General features: G+C 44.4%; 1 protein-coding gene across 1 annotated transcript in view; it reads left to right on the forward strand.

The window, feature by feature from the left end:
- HABP2 (hyaluronan binding protein 2) overlaps positions 1-19,232 on the forward strand; it is a 42,264-nt gene that overhangs the window by 13,507 nt on the left and 9,525 nt on the right. Inside the window, exons 2-5 of the mRNA XM_065407563.1 lie at positions 220-259; positions 15,797-15,916; positions 18,045-18,152; positions 18,916-19,032. Of these exons, the coding sequence (XP_065263635.1) occupies positions 220-259; positions 15,797-15,916; positions 18,045-18,152; positions 18,916-19,032 (385 nt within the window). The remainder of the gene's footprint in view (positions 1-219; positions 260-15,796; positions 15,917-18,044; positions 18,153-18,915; positions 19,033-19,232) is intronic.

A 19,232-nucleotide genomic window follows, 5' to 3' on the forward strand; every position in this document is an offset into this window, starting at 1 on the left:
AGCTCAATTCCTATTTAGGCACTTCAATAAAGTGTGTGAATTTTCAAAAGTGTTTTTGAGAACATAGGAGCTAATGGCTCCTGAGTGCTTTTGAAAATGCAGCAGCTTCATTCATTAGAATTCTTGGGAAACTGAAACGGCAAATACATTCAAACTAGGCTCCTATTGTGTTTTGGATTCAAAAACTTACCAGTCCACCATTCTTTGTCTTCTATGCAGCTTTCCAGCCTCTTTTCTTCACTAGTTGACTTGCAGACAGGTAAGTGGTTCTGATTTCTTTCATAAAATGGTCTGCATATATTATATTGTGATTGTGTACCTGATTCAGCAAGATACTTAGCACATATCTGAATTCAGGTCCTGCTCCCCTACTTACCTACTTCAATGGGACTACTCATGTGGGTCTTTATTATTTCAGCTGCACACAATGCAAGTGTGATTTCTGTTGCTAGAGTTCTCAGAACACAAATTTAATTGTTATTTTATGTGAGCATTTGAGGTTATAATTTGGCTTCTCTGAGCATTTGGCCATATAATTGCATAGGTCTCAGGGTCAAACCGTGCCCTGATTTACAGCCTGTACCATCCAATTAATTGGGATTGTATAAGGTGTAAAACAGATTGTAGCCTATATGATCAAACTGATATTATCCACCTCTAACTTCCATGAATCTATGGTTTATTCATGATAACAGGGTCCGGCCCTAAAAGGTTTGGTACAAGCTTAAAATTTTAACTTCTAAAACAAAAAGTCACTCATCATAATGTTGTGGGTATACACCTGAAATCCCACAAATAATACCCATTACTTTAGTTTAATGGCATCACTGCTTGAGAAAATCAGGATACAGAGCCTGAGAGCTACTTATATGGCAATATTATATGGACTACCAAATAATTCAGTTGCATAGGGGCTAGCAAAGTATTTAAAACTAATTGCAAAAAATTTAACGTGCTCAAGAATCAGTCTTAGGACCAATCTTATTCAATATTTCTGTTAATGACCTTGGCACAGAAAGAAGCTAATGAAATGTGCTGGTAATACCAAGTTAGGAGGCATGGTCAATACAGAGGAGGATTGGAATATTATACAGGGGGATCTGGATGAACTTGAAGCATGGAGTGATAGAAATGGGATGAAATTCAATAGTACAAATTTCAAGGTCATGCACTTAGGGCCTAATAATAAGAATTTCTGCTACAAGCTGGCAGCTCATCAGTTGGAAGCAGCAGAGGAGGAGAGAGACCTCGGTGCGTGGGTTGATCACAACGTGACTATGAGCCATCAATGTGATGCAGTTGTGCAAAAGCCAAATGTGATCCTTGCATGTGTTAGGCAAGGCATTTCCAGTAGAGAGAGAGAAGTATTAATGCTATTGTACAAGGCACTGGTAAGACCTCATCTGGAATACTGTGCACAGTTCTGGTCACCCATGTTCAAGAAACATACATGTAAACTGGAACAGGTACAGAGAAGAGCTACTATTTTAAGAGAGGAAACTGGAAGAGCTTGGCTTGTTTCGTTTAGCAAAAAGAAGGCTGAAGAAGGCTTGCTCTTTATAAATATATCAGGGAGAGAAATATCAGGGAGGGTGAAGAGCTATTTAAGTTAATGGGCAGTGTTGGCACAAGAACAAATGTATATAAACTGGCCATGAACAAATTCAGGCTGGAAATTAGAAGAAGGTTTCTAACCATAGAGGGGTGAGGTTCTGGAACAGCCTCCCAATAGGAATTTTGGGGGCAAATAACTTACTTAGTTGTAAAAGAGAGCTGGACAAATTTATGAATGTGATTGTATGAGAGGGGTTGCATGTGATGGTAGGGGGCAGGGCTCAACAGCTCTGGGGCTTACTTCCAGTTTAAGTCTTATGTTCCTACAGCTCATGCTCCAGGGTTTCAGCTGGCCACGAGCAGGGATCAGGAAGGGATTCCACACACCCTCCACCATCACCATCGTATTCTGGGAGGAGTTTTTTTATGTCTTCCCTCGGAAGCATCAGCGATGGCCATGGTTGGAGATGGGATGCTAGGCAGGGTGGGCCAGATCTCTGAGGTGGCACGAGGCATTCTCTCTCTCAGGTGCTTGGCTGGCTGGTTCTTGCTCACATGCTCAGGGTCTAACTGATCGTCATATGTGGGGTCACGAAGGAGTTTTTCCATCAGGCAGATTGGCAGTGGCCTGGTGGGGTGGGGTTTTTCTTCTGCAGCATGTAGATTTGGATCACTTGCCAGGATTACCTGGGTATATCTCACTTAATTATTTCCCAAACACTGCAGGGGGCCTCAGACACTGGTGTACCTCTGTCCCTCCTATGCATTCCCTGCAGCCCATAATAGTCTAGTCCCCTGTGAGCTGTAATGCTTTGGTCTCATTTTGGTTGTTGGATTTAGAGTGCTGGGGCTGGGTGGTGTTGGTGGCCTGCAATATACAGGGGGTCAGACTAGATGATCTAGTGGTTCCTTCTGGCCTAAAACTCTGTGACTCTAATATCATCCCAAAGCAGAAGTGGAAATTAGTGTTGATGGCCTGAGAAGAATAATGACATATAGTGATGGGACTTACACTGGGAGCTAACTAGATGGCACTTTAGCCACTTCTGTCTTCCTGTACCAGTGCCTCTGTTTGGAGCATGATCTTTGTTGTTGGTTGGAAGTTGAAGGAATAACAAACCTATCTAGCTGTATGGTACTAAGCAGAGCCTATGGGTCCAATCATGCATCCTATACTGGGTGTAGGGCTTTCCACAGTGAAGCAACATTAGCTCTATGGGGCTATTCACTGTATTAAGCACCAGGCCCTGCCATAAGTGTTTTCAGGATTGGCCTCAATAGCAGAACTTCCCCTCCATCCCGCCCCCCCGCCCAAGCTTCTATATTAAATTCAGACCCAAATTCAAATTCAGACCCAATTGACACCATGGTGGAATTATTTAAAAGTGTGGTTAATTTTATAATTTTTATTTCTTTGGCAATTGCTTTTCAAGGTTGCAGCTACTTCCAGCCAGGATCAGAGGTGTAAGGGCCAAAATACCCTGGGTGAAGTCTGGGCTCCATTTGGAATTTTGCCATTGACTAAAATGGGGCCAGGGTTTCACCCCAGGAGAGTAGCTTTTTCCATGTTATTTTCAGAAGAACTGGAAACAGAAAGTGCCAGAAACCTTGCAAGAAAGCCCATCCCAGCTAGATCAATAGCTCAGTTAAGCAGTCCCAAGAGTTTCTGAGAACTTGAATAAAGCTTGGATAAGCATGTGGCTACCTTGGTTCTTATTTGCGATAAGCTTTAGCTTTGCACGGCACTCATCTGAATGCCTACATCCCAGCAAAGTTACCGTGCAATTCATTAGAGAGACAAGGTGGGTGAGGTAATATCTTTGACTGGACCTACTTCTGCTGGTGAGAGAGACAAGCTTTAGAGTTTTACACAGAGCTCTTCTTCAGGTCTGGGAAATGTACTCAGAGTGTCACAGCTAAATACAAGATTAAACAGATTGTTTAGCATAAGTGGTTAACACATGTTTCAAGGGACCATTCAAGATTAAGTGGCCCTGCTAACACCCAGTCAGAGGGAGGAAAGGAAGTGGAGAGGAAGGCAGCTGCGGGGGGGGAGGGGGTGTTGTTAGTGGATAATCGATTGTTGTAATAATCCATAAATCCAGTGTCTCTATTCAGTCCATAATTTTTAGTGTCTAGAAAAGTTATGAGTTTAAGATGCCAGGCTTGTCTTTTGCAAGTGTTGAGCAGGTTTCCTTTGTGGATGAGGATTGATAGGTCAGATATAGTGTGATCGCTTTGTGAAAAGTGTTCACCCACAGGTGATGTGGTGTTTTTGTCTTCTATCATTTTCCTGTGTGAGTTCATTTGAGATGATAGTGATTGTCTGGTTTCACCCACGTATTTGCTATTGGGGCATTTAGTGCATTGGATGAGGTATACCACATGTTATGATCGGCATGTATAGGACCCATGGATCTTGAAAGATGTGTTGGGGGAGTGTGTAGATCATTGTAGCAGTGGAGACATGTCTGCAGTTTTTGCATCTTTTGTTCTGGCAGTGTCTGGTGCCACTTTGCGTTGGTGGGTCCTGGTCTGTGGGGAGCTTGCTTATGATGATGAGCTTGGCAAGGTTGGAGGGTTGTTTGAAGGCCAGAAGAGGGAGTTCAGGAAAGATTTCTTTCAGGATGGGGTCCCCATTGTGTAGGGGTTGTAGTTGTTTGATGACACCCCATATGGGTTCCAGTGTGGGGTGGTAGGAAACAACTAGGAATGCTAATGGGAAGGGGGTAGGCTAACCTAGTGAGGAGGGCTTTAAACTAGGTTCGACGGGGACAGGTGAGCAAAGCCCGCAGGTAAGTGGGGAACATGGAGACCTGGGAGATGGGTCGGAAACGAGAGGGAGTGTGGGCTATATTGGCAGAGAGAAAGGAGGGTCAGGACAAAACTGGGAGGAAAGATCAAACCAGTATCTTAGATGCCTATATACAAATGCGAGAAGTATGGGTAATAAGCAGGAAGAACTGGAAGTGCTAATAAATAAATACAACTATGACATTGTTGGCATCACTGAAACTTGGTGGGATAATACACATGATTGGAATGTTGGTGTGGATGGATACAGCTTGCTCAGGAAGGATAGACAGGGGGAAAAGGGAGGAGGTGTTGCCTTATATATTAAAAATGTACACACTTGGACTGAGGTAGAGATGGACATAGGAGATGGAAGTGTTGAGAGTCTCTGGGTTAGGCTAAAAGGGGTAAAAAACAAGGGTGATGTCATGCTAGGAGTCTACTACAGGCCACCTAACCAGGTGGAAGAGGTGGATGAGGCTTTTTTTAAACAACTAACAAAATCATCCAAAGCCCAAGATTTGGTGGTGATGGGGGACTTCAACTATCCGGATATATGTTGGGAAAATAACACAGCGGGGCACAGACTATCCAACAAATTCTTGGACTGCATTGCAGACAACTTTTTATTTCAGAAGGTTGAAAAAGCTACTAGGGGGGAAGCTGTTCTAGACTTGATTTTAACAAATAGGGAGGAACTCGTTGAGAATTTGAAAGTAGAAGGCAGCTTGGGTGAAAGTGATCATGAAATCATAGAGTTTGCAATTCTAAGGAAGGGTAGAAGGGAGAACAGCAAAATAGAGACAATGGATTTCAGGAAGGCGGATTTTGGTAAGCTCAGAGAGCTGATAGGTAAGGTCCCATGGGAATCAAGACTGAGGGGAAAAACAACTGAGGAGAGTTGGCAGTTTTTCAAAGGGACACTATTAAGGGCCCAAAAGCAAGCTATTCCACTAGTTAGGAAAGATAGAAAATGTGGCAAAAGACCACCTTGGCTTAACCACGAGATCTTGCATGATCTAAAAAATAAAAAGGAGTCATATAAAAAATGGAAACGAGGACAGATTACAAAGGATGAATATAGGCAAACAACACAGGAATGCAGGGGCAAGATTAGAAAGGCAAAGGCACAAAATGAGCTCAAACTAGCTACGGGAATAAAGGGAAACAAGAAGACTTATCAATACATTAGAAGCAAGAGGAAGACCAAAGACAGGGTAGGCCCACTGCTTAGTGAAGAGGGAGAAACAGTAACAGGAAACTTGGAAATGGCAGAGATGCTTAATGACTTCTTTGTTTCGGTCTTCACCGAGAAGTCTGAAGGAATGCCTAACCTAGTGAATGCTAATGGGAAGGGGGTAGGTTTAGCAGATAAAATAAAAAAAGAACAAGTTAAAAATCACTTAGAAAAGTTAGATGCCTGCAAGTCACCAGGGCCTGATGAAATGCATCCTAGAATACTCAAGGAGCTAATAGAGGAGGTATCTGAGCCTCTAGCTCAGAGAGATTCCAGAAGACTGGAAAAGGGCAAATATAGTGCCCATCTATAAAAAGGGAAATAAAAACAACCCAGGAAACTACAGACCAGTTAGTTTAACTTCTGTGCCAGGGAAGATAGTGGAGCAAGTAATTAAGGAAATCATCTGCAAACACTTGGAAGGTGGTAAGGTGATAGGGAACAGCCAGCATGGATTTGTAAAGAACAAATCATGTCAAACCAATCTGATAGCTTTCTTAGATAGGATAACGAGTCTTGTGGATAAGGGAGAAGCTGTGGATGTGGTATACCTAGACTTTAGTAAGGCATTTGATACGGTCTCGCATGATATTCTTATCGATAAACTAGGCAAATACAATTTAGATGGGGCTACTATAAGGTGGGTGCATAACTGGCTGGATAACCGTACTCAGAGAGTTGTTACTAATGGTTCCCAATCCTGCTGGAAAGGCATAACCAGTGGGGTTCCGCAGGGGTCTGTTTTGGGACCGGCTCTGTTCAATATCTTCATTAACGACTTAGATATTGGCATAGAAAGTACGCTTATTAAGTTTGCGGATGATACCAAACTGGGAGGGATTGCAACTGCTTTGGAGGACAGGGTCATAATTCAAAATGATCTGAACAAATTGGAGAAATGGTCTGAGTTAAACAGGATGAAGTTTAACAAAGACAAATGCAAAGTGCTCCACTTAGGAAGAAAAAATCAGTTTCACACATACAGAATGGGAAGAGACTGTCTAGGAAGGAGTACGGCAGAAAGGGATCTAGGGGTTATACTGGACCACAAGCTAAATATGAGTCAACAGTGTGATGCTGTTGCAAAAAAAGCAAACATGATTCTGGGATGTATTAACAGGTGTGTTGTGAGCAAGACATGAGAAGTCATTCTTCCGCTCTACTCTGCTCTGGTTAGGCCTCAGCTGGAGTATTGTGTCCAGTTTTGGGCACCGCATTTCAAGAAAGATGTGGAGAAATTGGAAAGGGTCCAGAGAAGAGCAACAAGAATGATTAAAGGTCTTGAGAACATGACCTATGAAGGAAGACTGAAAGAATTGGGTTTGTTTAGTTTGGAAAAGAGAAGACTGAGAGGGGACATGATAGCAGTTTTCAGGTATCTAAAAGGGTGTCATAAGGAGGAGGGAGAAAACTTGTTCACCTTAGCCTCTAAGGATAGAACAAGAAGCAATGGGCTTAAACTGCAGCAAGGGAGGTCTAGGTTGGACATTAGGAAAAAGTTCCTAACTGTCAGGGTGGTTAAACACTGGAATAAATTGCCTAGGGAGGTTGTGGAATCTCCATCTCTGGAGATATTTAAGAGTAGGTTAGATAAATGTCTATCAGGAATGGTCTAGACAGTATTTGGTCCTGCCATGCGGGCAGGGGACTGGACTCGATGACCTCTCGAGGTCCCTTCCAGTCCTAGAATCTATGAACTAGGGGTGTTATTTCTGTATTGAAGCAGGTTCTCTTGGGGTATTTGGGTGGCCTGTTCCATGATGTGATCAAATTCTCTGTGGTGGAGTGTCCTTGTTTGGTAAAGGCAGTTTTGCGTGTGTTAAGTTGTATATTCCGGACTTTCTCCTCAGAGCCTGTTCTGTGGTATCTGATCTCCTGGCTGTAGGTAACAGATTTCTTGGTGCGTTTGGGGTGGTTACTGGATCCAGGAAGGTAGGTGTGGTGATCTGTGGGTTTCCTGTCTATTGTTGTCAGTAGAGTTCCATTGCTGATGCTGACTTTGGAAGTTGATGCTGGTGAGGAAGTGTTCCAGAGAGAGTTTAATGGATGGGTGGTGGTTGTTGAAGCTGGGGTAGAAATCTATGAGGGAGTTTGTCGTCTGGAATCCATGTCACTCAAGTGACATGCCATTTCCACTTGGAACATTAGTCGCGGCTTGATCCACTGATCAAAACAGCATGACTGCCAGTGTTGGGACAGCTATTCTCTCAATAACAGAGCCCATTAAGCTAATGAATAAGAGGATATTGATCAGAAATCCACTAATTGATTGACTGGTCTCAGCAATGAAAAAACCTGGAGATGAAAGCTTTAGCAATTTAAAAGATCATCCGAACCTCAAAGATGATTTGAAGCTTTACAAGTCAGTCTCTGCCTATCAGTTATGGTGGGGTGGGTGTGTTTGTAGTACACAGAGGAAAGTTATTCTTTGAAAATTTGCATGCAGGATGTCTAATTTAATTTCATGTAATCGTCACATTTCAGTGACAAATGTCAGATCACTGCTTTTTTAAGCGTGTTAAGGTTTCCCGGCACTTACAAATAACGAGCCCTCTGATTCAATAATATGTTTAAATCAGCCAGTGTATCAGACTTTGTGCGTTAATTATGTGCTCAGATAAAAAAAAACTGCTTTTGCTTTACTAAACCTATGGCTTGTTATGAATAATTAAAAAAATGGAATGGGAACACTTCTTAAATGAGAGATGTGGAAGCCAAATAGTTATTTAATGCTGAGGCAATGATAAAGAGGAAAACAAGTCTTAGTTTGATGCAGGAATGTCATGTATCTGGGTGTGGGGGGGAGGGGAGTTATTGTCACATGTAGCTGGCAGAGTGTTGGGTAAATGAGAGATGAGATGGACGCCCTAGGGAATCTGTAGTAGTTACTTCAATTTAATGAACTTGTAGTTAAGGCACTGGAGTGGGACCTGGGTGATCTGGGTTCTACTGCCAGTCTTCTTTGGCGATGTTGGGCAAGCTGCTTAGAGGCAGGTTTTCACAAGTGCACGGCCAGCTATTCCAAAGTGCTCTGCACCCATGGACGGGGTCAGATTTTCAAGAGCCTAGCGCCCAGCAGCTCCCATTGCTCTCAGCGTGGGGAGGATTCTTTGTTGTTCCCAATGGAGGCTGCTGCATCCAGAGCACTTTTGAAAATCTGGACATAGCTGTAGGGTGCTGAGCCTTTCTGAAAATTGAGGCCTTAATATCACTGCTCCTCGGGGGGAGAAATAGCTCAGTGGTTTGAGCATTGGCCTGCTAAACCTGGGCTATTTTTACCACTGAGCTATTTTTGTGAGTTCAATCCTTAAGAGGGGCCATTTAAGAAACTGGGGTAAAAATCTATCTGGGGATTGGTCCTGCTTTGAGCAGGAGGTTGGACTAGATGACCTCTGAGGTCCCTTCCAACCCTGATATCTATGATTCTATGTGTCAAATGGGAATGATACTGCCCTATCTCACAGGGGTGCTAGGAAGATTCCTTCTGTAATGTCTGGCAGGTGCCCAGAACCTGTCTACTGGCCAACACCAAAGGTCCCCTGTTAAACTCTCTGTCCCCTGGCATGGCTGAATATAGGGACCATGCTTTATATTCAAGGCACATCTATAAATAGTTTATAACAGGACAATACATGATTAGCAAGTGGTTAGTCAGTTGTTAATGAGTGGCCATGATGTTTATAAAGGGTTAAATAACATAGGCGATGATGATATTGCCACCTGTTAAGGTCCATTTAAAAAGCGTAATAGATGACATTCCGCATTCAGGTTATTGATTTGTACTGTGGAACAGGTCAATAGGTGCTTCTAACCCCCTCTATCACAATGTTATACATTATTATTATATTGTAATTTTGTTTGTATCATGGTAGTGCCTAGGAGCCCTTGTCATGGACCAGGCCCTGTGACAGAATGTATCCCTGTGTCCACACCCTACACACTATTGTAATAATCGTTGTCCAGAGTATGGTTTGTGCGATAGCATTTAAAAACTCACAATTTGGTGATCAATAATATCAGGGCAAAATGCAGGTAGCAGCATTATATGTGAAACTGTAGAATCACAGGGTTAGACAGGACCGCAAGGGTCATCTAGTCTAACCCACTGCCAAGATGCAGGATTTGTTGTCTAAACCATCCAAGACAGAGGGCTATCCAGCCTCCTTTTGAAAATGTCCAGTGAAGGAGCTTCCACAACCTCCCTAGGCGTCTGTTCCATTGTCCTACTGTTCTTACAGCTAGGAAGCTTTTCCTGAGATTGAATCTAAATCTGCTATGCTGTAGTTTGAACCAGTTGCCTCTTGTCCTGCCTTCTGTGGCAAGAGACAACTTTTCTCCATCTTTTTGTGACAGCCTTTCAAGTATCTGAAGACCACTATCATATCCCCCCTTAATCTCTTCTTTTCCAAACTAAACATACCCAGTTCCTTCAGCCTTTGCTCATATGGCTTGCATTCCATCCTTTTGATCATCTTTGTCGCTCGCCTTTCTATACATTGGTGTCCACATCCTTTCTATACACTGGTGATCAAAATTGGAGACAGTACTCCAGCTGAGGCCTAACCAGCGCCAAGTAGAACAGTACTATCACCTCTCATGACTCGCATGCTATGCCTGTGTTAATGCAACCTAAAATTGCATTTCTTTTTTTGCAGCTGCATCACATTGCTAACAAGGAGTCTGGTGGCACCTTAAAGACTAACAGATTTATTTGGGCATAAGCTTTCGTGGGTAAAAACCTCACTTCTTCAGATGCATAGAGTGAAAGTTACAGATGCAGGCATTATATACTGACACATGGAGAGCAGGGAGTTACTTCACAAGTGGAGAACCAGTGTTGACAGGGCCAATTCAATCAGGGTGGATGTAGTCCACTCCCAATAATAGATGAGGAGGCGTCAATTCCAGGAGAGGAAAAGCTGCTTCTGTAATGAGCCAGCCACTCCCAGTCCCTATTCAAGCCCAGATTAATGGTGTTAAATTTGCAAATGAATTTTAGTTCTGCTGTTTCTCTTTGAAGTCTGTTTCTGAAGTTTCTTTGTTCAATGATAGTGACTTTTAAATCTGTAATAGAAGGACCAGGGAGATTGAAGTGTTCACTTACTGGCTTATGTATGTTACCATTCCTGATGTCCGATTTGTGTCCCTTTATTCTTTTGCGGAGGGACTGTCCGGTTTGGCCAATGTACATGGCAGAGGAGCATTGCTGGCACGTGATGGCATATATAACATTAGTGGATGTGCAGGTGAATGAGCCCTTGATGGTGTGGCTGATGTGGTTGGGTCCTCTGATGGTGTCGCAAGAGTAGATATGGGGACAGAGTAGGCAACGAGGTTTGCTACAGGGATTGGTTCCTGGGTTGGTGTTTCTGTGGTGTGGTGTGTAGTTGCTGGTGAGTATTTGCTTCAGGTTGGGGGGTTGTCTGTAAGTGAGGACTGGCCTGCCTCCCAAGACTCCTGTTGACACTGATCCACCAAAACCCCCAGTTCCTTCTCAGCATGCTGCTGCCAAGCCAGTTATCCCCCATTCTGTATTTGTGCATTTGGTTTTTCTTCCCTAAGTGTAGCACCTTACATTTGTCTTTGTAGTATTTTGTTGTCTATAGCCCAGTTCTCCAATTTCTCAAGATCCCTCTGAATTTTAGCTCTAGCCTCCAAAGTGTTGGCAAAGCCCCTGCCCCCCAGCTTTGTGTTATCTGCAAATTTGATCAGTATGCTCTCTATTTCTACACCCGAGTGTTTCATAAAGATGTTAAACAACACTGGACCCAGAACAGACCCCTGTGGAACCCCACTTGAGTCCTCCCTCCAATCCCACATCATTCCATTCATAGTTACTCTTTGTTTGCAGTTGTTTAACCACTTACGTATCCACCTAATGGTAGTTCCACCAAGCCCACATTTCTCTAGTTTACTTATCAGAATGTCAGGGGGGACTGTGTCAAAAGCCTTGCTGAAATCCAGGTATATTATGCCCACCATATTTCCCCTATGCACCAAACCAGTTACCCTGTCAAAGAAGGAAATTAAGCTGGCTTGGCATGATTTGCTCTTGGAAAATCCATGCTGGCTGCTAGTGATCACCCCTTCATCCTCCATGTATTCGCAAATTGAATGTTTTTATACATTGCTGTAATAGCTTCCCAGGTATTGAAGTCAGGCTGAGTGGTCTATAGTTCCCCGGCTCCTCCTTTTCTCCCTTTTTAAAAGATGGGCACTATGTTATCCCTTCTCCGGTCTTCTGGGACCTCTCCTGTCATCCATGCGTTTGCAAATATTATTGCCAGTGGCTCTGAGATTTCTTCAGCTAATTCCTCCAGTATCTTGGGTGAATAGCATCAGGCCCTGCTGATTTCAATTCATTCATTCAAACAACAGTTTTCAGTTAGCGGTCTGAAGCCCCCTGGGGGGCAGTGAGCAGGTTTCAGGAAGTCTGCCAAGCAAGGCTGGTATTAGACTCACTGGGGGCCAGAGCAGAAAGCGAAAGCCCCACCACCCGGGACTGAAGCTGAAGCCTGAGTAATTTAGCTTTGTGGGGCTCCCTGTGGTGGGGGGCCCTGGGCAAGTGCCCTGCTTGTTATGTGCTAATGCCGACCCTGGCTTTTATATGCAGGAAAACTGATGTTGTGGCACAGGTGGGACGTGGAGTTTTGATAGCATGTTGGGAGGGCCTCAGGAAAAAAAAAAAGCTGAGAACCCCTGGGTCAGAAGATCTGACGTGTTTTTACTTATTCTGATCTGCATCCCTTCCCCTTTATTGTCTATGGTAAACGTAAGCTGAGATCACGACTTAGAGTATGTTTTCCAGAGAAGTCTAGGGAGTCCAGATTTTTTGGAGATAAAGGGCAAGCTGACGTCTCAGCCAGGTGTAAACACTCCTGACGGGCCATTACTTGCCAAATGACCATTCTTTGGCAGGAAAGGGGGCAGGGGCAAAAAGAAATCTTAGCAAAGAAACGGCATGGAGTTCCCTTCCACACCGAGTGCTTGTCACCTTGCTTCCCCATTGGAAATGCTTCTCAAAAGAAGGTACCCCTACGCCTCCCTCCCTTTCTGTCCACTGCATGAGAAGGAACAAAGGAAGCAGCCATTAAGGAAGCAGCCATTAATCAAAAGAAGGGGTCCTGACCTAAGAAATTTGGCCAGCAAGACTGTTGAGAGCATGTGGTGAGAAAAACTTTACTTTGAATTTAACATAGCTTGTTAAGTTAGGCACTAGTTGTGTTTTGTCTTTATTTTTCTTGTAACCATTTCTGACTTTTATGCCTCATTATGTGTAGTCACTTAAAATCCCTCTCTTTGAAGTTAATACATTACTTTTATTTTGTCTAATCCAGTGTTTGAATTGAAGCATTTGGAAAACTCCATTTGGGGTAACAAGATGCGCGTGCATGAATTCTATTAATAAAATGACGGATTTTATATACGTTTGTATTGTCCAGTAGAGGGCTAGGCAGTACAGGACATACGTTTCTGGGGGGAAATATAGGACTGGGAGTGTGTTGGGGTCACCCTGCAATATAGCCAACGCTCGTGAGAGCCAGACTATAACCCAAGTGTGGCTGGCAGGCTACAGTTGCACGCAGGCACTCAGGCTGTGGCTTGCATGCTGGAAGGCTGCTTATGAGCCGCCCCGGTGGGAACATCTTTTGCCATGGCATTGTAAGGCGGTCAAGGTTGCAGGGCAAGGGTGACTCAGCTACTCATGAGTGTGGATTATACCCTGGGTATGTCACAGGCCTCCATTGTGCAAGGTGCTGTACAAACACAGAACAAAAAGATGGTCCCAGACCCAGTTTGTCGCAGTCCCAGATGTATAAGACAAGAGACGACAGAAGGATATTGCATCTATTACTCATTTATTAACCCTGCATAGACCTTCTATACATTTCTTTTATATAAAGTATGTGCTAGGATCTGGCTACTCAGACCTTCGCAGCAGCTACTTAAAGATGCCTATTGAAACAAAGCCACCTTTCCCAGAAGATATTTAATAATTAAAGGGAGTCGGCGGTGGGGTGGGGGTGGGGGGAGAAAGGAGGGCAGGGAAGAATCTAACTCCTGCAATATCTTCCCTCCCGCACAATGTCAGCTTGAAGGCTGAACTCTGGGCAGACGTTCTTTTTGTTTTCCTTTTTTAACTTCATCACTTTAAACTTTATTTGCTTGCTGAAGACAATGGCTTTATCTTCCAGCCAGATCCTTATGTTCCTCAACCAGGTGTGCTCTCCTGCAGCACTTTCATATCATGGAGACTCAGCTCCTGACAAATAATGAGCCAGGAAAAAGGAGTCTGGACTTGACATAATGATAAATGAGGTGAATCTTTTTTTCCCCCCCCAAGAAACCAGGATTGGTGCATAGAAAAAAGAAGGGAGGAAAAAAGACGTTTCTATTTTAATATGAAATATAAAACATCCATTGTACAAAAGTAGATTTTTTTCTGAAGCAAAGAAGGAGTAAAGATAAAGGCTACAAGCGAATGAATGAGGAGAGGAAACTAAGATAATGCAGTCGATAATCAGTTGAAGGTACAGCATTATCCACAGGGCCATCGGTCCAGCCCTAGGGGAGAGCTTCTTTAAAGTTTCCCTATATGCATTTTAGTCTGCTCATTAGCATACCTTGCCTTTGAAACTCATCAGAGTGGCTCCGACTGGCTACAGGGACACCTGCTGGAGAGATGGGGAGGCCCAAGTTAATCGGTTCTCCATCTGCAAAACATAAGCTGGAAGCGCTGCTGGTTCCGGCCATGTTTGGGTGCACTCTGGGCTGCTACCTGCATAATGTGGCTATTCACAACAGCACAATATTAACTTACATACCGTCATTTACAATTAATGCTGGAAACTTACTGGCCCGTTCAAAGAGGCAGAGACTGTCTTTTTGCCCTGTGTTTGCATAGTGCCTAGCAAAATGGTGTCCTGGCCAATGAGTGGAGTCCTCAGCACTACAACAATGCAAATAATAAATATTAAAGCAAATGAGAATCTCTTAGTTGCACCCTTTAGGAATCTGAACCTTCTTTCTTACTGCCCTCTAAGATTGGAACAATTATTATTTGTCTTCCCTTAGTGTTTAAAAGCCCTAATTGGGATCAGGGCCCTAGTGTAATAGGTGCTTTGTCTACAAATAGTAAGAGACAGTCCCTGCTCTGAAAACTCACAGCCATCTTATAACAACATGTAAATAATTGCATTTTTAATACAATGGGCCCCAACGATATTAAACTTAATTCTTGGTCCAGGATATTGTCATATGTCACAAGGGGGCGGGGGGGGGGGGGCGCGGGGAGGCAAATGAATAACAGGACCTGAGATGCTGACTGTCTATAGGCACTGAGGGTTTGATTCACAAAGATATTTAGACATCTAAATCCATTGACTTCAATGGGAGAGGGGCACCTAAGAATCCCACCCTGAGGGTACAAAATAGTGCAATGAAACGTGAAACAACCACAGAACAGTGGGATCATCCAAATTATATTGGGGCACTGGAAATTTTCAATGCTGTGAATGGATGGATTCACAATATCCTGGACAAAGTCTTCTCAACGGCACCATGGCATGAAGTGGCTTCCAATTCTAGCAGCTTAGGGATCTGTGAGACTTAGCACTGTTGGCTGATCCAGATTTCTGATTCGCTCCAGCCCTCTCAGGTGAAGCCGTGAAGGAAAGGTAGTCAGAATGTTGTGAACAACATGTTCCTGTGTGTGTGCGTGCGTGTGTGTGTGTACGCACACACATGTGCATATGTGTGCAGGAGCGCCACTTCCGTCTATTGGATAGCCTCAGACCAGCTCATTTATGTGTTACAGGCCACAAGGCTAACAAAGAATACTTGTTTCAGAGTGGTAGCCGTGTTAGTCTGTATCACCAAAAAGAACGAGGAGTACTTGTAGCACCTTAGAGACTAACAAACGTATTTGGGCATAAGCTTTCGTGGGCTAAAACCCACTTCATCAGATGCATTCAGTGGAAAACACAGTAGGAAAATATATATATACAGAGAACATGAAAAAATGGGGGCTGCCATACTTAACTATTTGTACTTTTATAGGATCAGGAAGATCTATATGTGATGCCCACTGCTGTCATGACATCCCAAATGGCCCTGGTGTGCAGCAGAGTGGCAACCCTGGAGAACGGATATTTTACAATATTATCTTTCCTTTAATAATATTTTCTCCTCTTTCCTTCCATGCTCCTATAGACAGGACAGATTACTATGAATACAGTGATGAGTATATCCCGCCAGAAGAGAACACCGCTGCCACAGACAGAGAATATCTCACATATCCCGACTGGTTCTACGAATACTTTGGCTACAATGGTATTAAAATAGGTGTTAGCAATGCAACATTTTTAAAGTATGTTGGGAGGTGTCAGGGGTAGAAAACCCCAACCCACCATTCCAGTTCTGAGTGTGGCAAATCTCATTGTCTCACTCCCCATCTTACCTTATCCGCCAGCGTCCTCTCAACATGTCTGCATCAAAGGAATTAGTTAGGAAGGTTTGCCTGCAATGTTCTCCTTTGTATTCCTCTTGTAAGGAGCCCGTGTTTTATCTCTTGGTTTCGCAGAACGGATTCTGATCATGCAGAACGTTTCTGATTGCTACTACAAAAAGCCCCAGCTTATTTGTCTATAGACACTATGAGATGTAATTGCTGCTTTCATGGGATGTATGTTCTGTAACCAAATGTAGAGCAGATGTTTTTTTCTTAGTCACACGTTATTTTCTATTTTATCAAACTTCAGTATAGCGAGAAAGTGCCTTGAGCCAGCTGCTTGGCACCACTTCGGTAGCAGAAAGGGAACCGGAAGCTGGGTTAAAGATCCAGGTGGGAATTCTCCTTGCATAGGGGAAAAGTAGAGCTGGGTTTGCCAGATTTGAGCCATGAGCTGTTGGCTTCCCCTCCCACCACCTGGGGTTGTGGCTTCAGCAAACTTCACTCTAGTGATCCTCTGCTGGTGGATAGCCCCTGGGGACCTCTAGCCAACCAGGTGTAGTTTAAAGCAGCACTGAGGCCTACACCAGAAACCTAAACAGCTCCCAGATATCTCCAGGGTCAGAGGCAGAAAGAGAGCAACCCCTCCTTTGCCCCTCCTACCCCCAGATGCACTGCACAGAGGTCTGGCACTCCTTTATATCTAACCCTTTATTTTCTACAGTGATCAGTAATTTAGGTGAGAATAAGTTTTGTAGGGCCTAGCTCAATGGGGTCCCTCTGAGTAAATAGTAAATAATGACTAAGGCTACGTTTTAGTCACAGGTATTTTTAGTAAAAGTCATGGACAGGTCACAGGCAGTAAACAAAAATTCACGGCCCGTGAGTTGTTCAAGACTTGTACTATATACCCCTGACTAAAACTTGGTGTTGGGGGCGGCTCAGGAGGGCAGCCCTGGGGGCGCCACAGGTGCTGGGGGCGCGTGGCCTGGGGGGGTCGCCACGGGTGCTTAGGGAGGAAGTCGCGGCTGGGGGGGGGTGCGGGTATTGGGGGGGGGGGGGGCTTGTGGCCCAGGGGGTTGCAGATGCTGGGAGAGGTGCTGCCTGGGGGGGCATCATAGTCGGGGGGGGGGGGGCGTCACAGGTGCTGGTGGGGCGGGGGGGCTGGGGCAGGCTCCTGGAAGCAGCGACCCCAGCTCCACACTCGACGTGCTACCTCCACTTTGCCACAAGCCCCTGTTCTGCAACTTCAATTGGCTAGGAACTGCGGCCAATGGGAGCTGTGGGGGCGGTGCCTGCAGGCAGAGGCAGCATGTGGAGCTAGGAACTGAGGGAGGGGAGTTCCTGTCATCCTTCTGGGAACCCCCACCCGAGGTAAGCACCGCCCCGCACCCCAATCCCCAGCCCTGAGTCCCCCCACACCCAAATTCCTGCTGCAGAAGTCATGGAGGTCACGGAAAGTCACAGAATCTGTGACCTCTGTGACAAACATGGAGCCTTAATAATGATAGGTTCCCCTGCAGATGTCAGATAACAACTACATTGCTCCTAGTGCCCAAACACTTCCACACTTTAGTGAAGTCCTTCATACCTGGAGCCAAACTCATTAGCTTGGGGTCATCTCTGTTCCTAATGCATCTGGTCCCGCAGGCCTTATTCAGGTGAAATCCCCATTAACTACAATGGAAGTTTTGCCTGAGTAAGCGGTGCAGGTCCTGATTCAGTGCTGACTGGCTAACTGTTAGGCATGCGTCTGTGCTTAGGAAGACAGCATCAGATTGCTCTGGAAGGGGGAACCTGTCAACTTTAGATCAGGGTCACATTTTGGGGGTGATCTGACCTGAGGTTCCACCTGAAACCATATTAATCTCAGACGAACATGATCCAGAAACTATCTGTTATCTAAACACATGAGATTGTTGAGACTCTTCTGGCAACATCAAGCTAAGAGCCTAGCAAAAAGTCGAGACTGTCGGGTGTAAATAAAAAGTCTCCATGCTCTCCTGGTAGATCCATGCTCGTCCAAGCCTTGCAAGAATAATGGGGAGTGCAAAAGAAACAGAAATCGCTACAGCTGCCTCTGCCCTATGCCGTATGCGGGGACTAGGTGTGAGAAAGGTAGGTGCTGCTTTCATAATTTCATAACTATTAAAGGAAGGAAAAAACTCTAGCCAAAAAGCTCTAGAAAAATACATTGCCTTTGATTCACTTCTTAGAAAGCATCTGTTTGTGAAATAATCCAAAGGAACTGGTCAATGTGTGTCAGGTTTTGACTAGAGCTGGTCGACAGTTCATTGTTGAAATGTTCTAGGGGAATGTGTCGATTCCATCAAAACTTTCAGTGGAAACCAGGCAGGTAGGTAGGCAGGCTGCCTGGCTTCTTGCTAGCTCACCCATCCTCATGACTTCTTGGCAGGGCTTCTTGGCTTCTCACCTGGCAAGTTGCTGGGGAGCCCAGGTTTCTAGGCTCCCCGGGGTGGTTTGGTAGCTGGCCAGCTCCTCAGGCTTTCAGGCAGCCAGCTGGTAAGCCACAAAATTCCATTTCAGTTCTTCTGAAATGGATTTTTTGTACCCTTTTCTTCCCATGAAAAATTTCAAGATGTATTTTGTTGTTGTTCCAGTTCAGAATGGAAAAAGAAATCATAGTTTTGAAATTTGTCACAGGAAGGAAAATTCCATTTCTGCACAACTCTAGTTTTGAGGTTAGATGCTTAACAGGCAGTAGCACCCAAAGCTATAGCTAAAAATGGCGTGAGAGATTCAACTGAAAGTACGTCTAGCCTGGTGTCTATGGGACTCAACACCTGTTCAGTGAATACATGCATAAAATGCGAGCAATTAATCTTATCTTGCTTTTCTGTTTTATCTGGCTCCACCACAGTGAAAAACGTGTGTGAAAGGAATAGCTGTAGTAAAGGAGACTGCCTTATATTGCTGACGCCACCTTATTCTCAGTGCACTTGTAGACATCCATACAAGCCACCATACTGCAACAAAGGTGAGAATAACATCCGAAAAAAATCCTACGTGTTTGTATGTTCAGTAAGTGGGCATGGAGCCTGCACTACCTGCTCACCCCAGAGAGGTGGTCTCTCCAGGCAGAGTCAATCTGGCAGGTTAATGCTCGGGAAAGCCTCTGTTTCCTGTTGAATAGTATGTGTTACGCATCCGCTCTGTGACGGACCCACCAAGGATGAG

The sequence above is a fragment of the Emys orbicularis genome, chromosome 7 (genome assembly GCF_028017835.1).
Source record: "Emys orbicularis isolate rEmyOrb1 chromosome 7, rEmyOrb1.hap1, whole genome shotgun sequence".
In the NCBI taxonomy this organism is placed as follows: domain Eukaryota; kingdom Metazoa; phylum Chordata; order Testudines; family Emydidae; genus Emys; species Emys orbicularis.